The 2,983-nt window shown below is 38.5% G+C and overlaps 1 protein-coding gene across 1 annotated transcript; it reads right to left on the bottom strand. All coding sequences in view use genetic code 12, as the record gives it.

The window, feature by feature from the left end:
- Positions 1-965: 965 nt before the first annotated feature.
- RJT21DRAFT_115894 (Hyphally-regulated cell wall protein) lies at positions 966-2,225 on the bottom strand (the record flags this gene model as incomplete). The annotated part of the gene is made up of 1 exon (XM_064880378.1): positions 966-2,225. A coding segment is annotated over one exon (1,260 nt), but the record flags the coding sequence as incomplete, so codon positions are not given.
- Positions 2,226-2,983: the final 758 nt, after the last annotated feature.

Here is a 2,983-nt window from a genome sequence, read left to right as displayed (position 1 = left end):
AATCCATCGGATTCGGTGGTGGTGAATGTAGTGGTGTAGGAAGTAAATGGATCACTTTCGGTTGGGAACAACGAGGTTTCTGAAGTCAAGGATCCGTCACTGTTGGAGGTAACAACAACAACACCAGAATCAGTAGCAACAAATCCATCGGATTCGGTGGTGGTGAATGTAGTGGTGTACGAAGTAAATGGATCACTTTCGGTTGGGAACAACGAGGTTTCTGAAGTCAAGGATCCGTCACTGTTGGAGGTAACAACAACAACACCAGAATCAGTAGCAACAAATCCATCGGATTCGGTGGTGGTGAATGTAGTGGTGTAGGAAGTAAATGGATCACTTTCGGTTGGGAACAACGAGGTTTCTGAAGTCAAGGATCCGTCACTGTTGGAGGTCACAACAACAACACCAGAATCAGTAGCAACAAATCCATCGGATTCGGTGGTGGTGAATGTAGTGGTGTACGAAGTAAATGGATCACTTTCGGTTGGGAACAACGAGGTTTCTGAAGTCAAGGATCCGTCACTGTTGGAGGTAACAACAACAACACCAGAATCAGTAGCAACAAATCCATCGGATTCGGTGGTGGTGAATGTAGTGGTGTAGGAAGTAAATGGATCACTTTCGGTTGGGAACAACGAGGTTTCTGAAGTCAAGGATCCGTCACTGTTGGAGGTAACAACAACAACACCAGAATCAGTAGCAACAAATCCATCGGATTCGGTGGTGGTGAATGTAGTGGTGTACGAAGTAAATGGATCACTTTCGGTTGGGAATAACGAAGTCGTTGTGTAGATGCTTCCGTCGGAATATCCAGTGACAACAACAATACCGGAATCAGTAGCAACAAATCCATCGGATTCGGTGGTGGTGAATGTAGTGGTGTACGAAGTAAATGGATCACTTGGTGTTGGAAATAATGATGTTGATGTATATAACAGTCCTTGAGAATTGGTGGTAACCAGTACTATTCCGGAATCTGTTTCTATAAATCCATCAGATTCGGTGGTGGTGAATGTGGTGGTATAAAGTGTATATGGTGGAATTGAACATTCTGCAGTTAATAGGATTGTGGAATTATAAAATTCTCCGTTGGTATCGGTGGTGACGATGATTTCTTCAATATCAGTACAAACCGTTCCACTTTCGGTTACAATTGTACTGGTGGTGTACTCGGTACCATTGATACCAGGTATGCTGGGAAGAATATCACATAAGGCACAGATACTAGGTTTGGTGGGGTTCGGCACAGGTCCGGTATATGTGACAGCATTAAGCGGAGCAATAGCTAAATCAGAAACAGCGTCCCAATCCGTTGTTACAGCAAAATCTTGACTGTTATAGCCTTTACCGATATCAAATTCTTGCAGCCCTAAAGTTATACTGTTAAGTGTTAAAATCCCTGTACTTGTACTGTATGAATATGGATTAAGTGGATTCAATGTAACATCCAATGCAACCATATTCCCATTACCGTATCCAGCTACAGTTACTGGATTACCACTGTAAATGATATTACCAGTAGGCGAAGAAATAATACTCGAAGCACTATCAGCTAAGTAGAAGGTTTGACCAGAGAAAGATGCTAATGGATCATGAAGATATGTAGTGGAGTTGGCTTGCATGGTGATACAACCAGTTCCCGCAATACCGGATTGTTGTTGATAAAGTTCATTATACAAACAAATTTGACCATTGTTGGTCATACCGCTACCAATATTTGGTCCTCCAAGAACAACTTGACCACCGACATTCTGAGTATCGTAGAAAATCATCAAACCTTTATTAGTTAAAGTTCCTGTACTAATTGTCATATAACCATAACCAAGAGCTCCACTAGAAGCCATGACAAATTCACCATTGTTAACAAAGGTTCCCAATGCTCCTGCGATACCCGTGGTTACAACATAATTACTTGGAAGAATTGATCCTACTGAGTTGAAGGAAATGGTACCATTATTAAGGACGTTACCATTTAAATTAACATTTAAACCAATTAAGTTAGAAATACTGGTGACATATAATCCCCCGCCATTATCGACCTGAACGTTACCATTCAAGTCAGTAACCTGATTGTTGATGATAGACCAATAGACATTTGGATCTATTGTGGTGGCTCCAATAGAAAAATCAATGAGACCGTAATCGACAGTGTCTTGACTGACCTCTGCGGTAAATACTAAAGTTAACTGTAGTAGTACAGTCACAACTAAGCTAAGCCCTCTCATTCTTATTAATCTCTAAGAGCTATTCTAACTTTTGGAAGAACTAAAAGTAAGATTGATAGGATAGTAAAAGATATCAACTAGCTTAAACAATTAGGCGATGATTCTTTTGCAGCGTTTGTAAATCAGAACGAATCTAATTTATTATATACTCAACTCCTTGAGATCTTACGGGAATTCATTTTGTATCCTTGAAATCTAGTTTCAGTAGTCATTATGTTAAATGATAAATGTCTAAAACCTATAACTTCGGTAAATCTTAGACCCTTCGATTGAATAGCTGCTAATAAATTTGTTCCAAGGCTTAAAAATATTTTATTTTCTAACTTCGTATGAGAATATTTGTGAAATTCATATTAAGCTATTAGAATAGCTATAATGGGGATATAAAGTCCACAGAAGCCTCGGAATTTCGATTTCGAATACCATCTCATTTTGGGGAGACATAGGTCATGATAATAGGATTAGCATAAGTTAGACTGGTTAACCTTTCTATCGTAAACAAGAAAGATTAAGATACTTATGGTAGAAGATTCAAAATAACAAATATAGTGTATTTCTAATCAATCTTAGTCAATTAGATTCATTTAATTATATAATGGCTCTCTATAGTAGCATGGTTTTAAGACTAAAATCGAAAGGTGTTTCTCTAACGAAAATACACAAATTTTAGGCATTTGGCTACATCAAAACTTTAGTCCATGCGAAAAAAAAAAAAGAAGAGCAATGTGTGAAACGATCAATATTATGACTTTGTACAT

The sequence above is a fragment of the Scheffersomyces amazonensis genome (assembly GCF_036850825.1).
Source record: "Scheffersomyces amazonensis strain UFMG-HMD-26.3 chromosome Unknown RJT21scaffold_6, whole genome shotgun sequence".
Taxonomy (NCBI): domain Eukaryota; kingdom Fungi; phylum Ascomycota; class Pichiomycetes; order Serinales; family Debaryomycetaceae; genus Scheffersomyces; species Scheffersomyces amazonensis.
The sequence above is the reverse complement of the archived record's forward strand: the minus strand, read 5'-3'. Positions and strand labels throughout refer to the sequence as shown.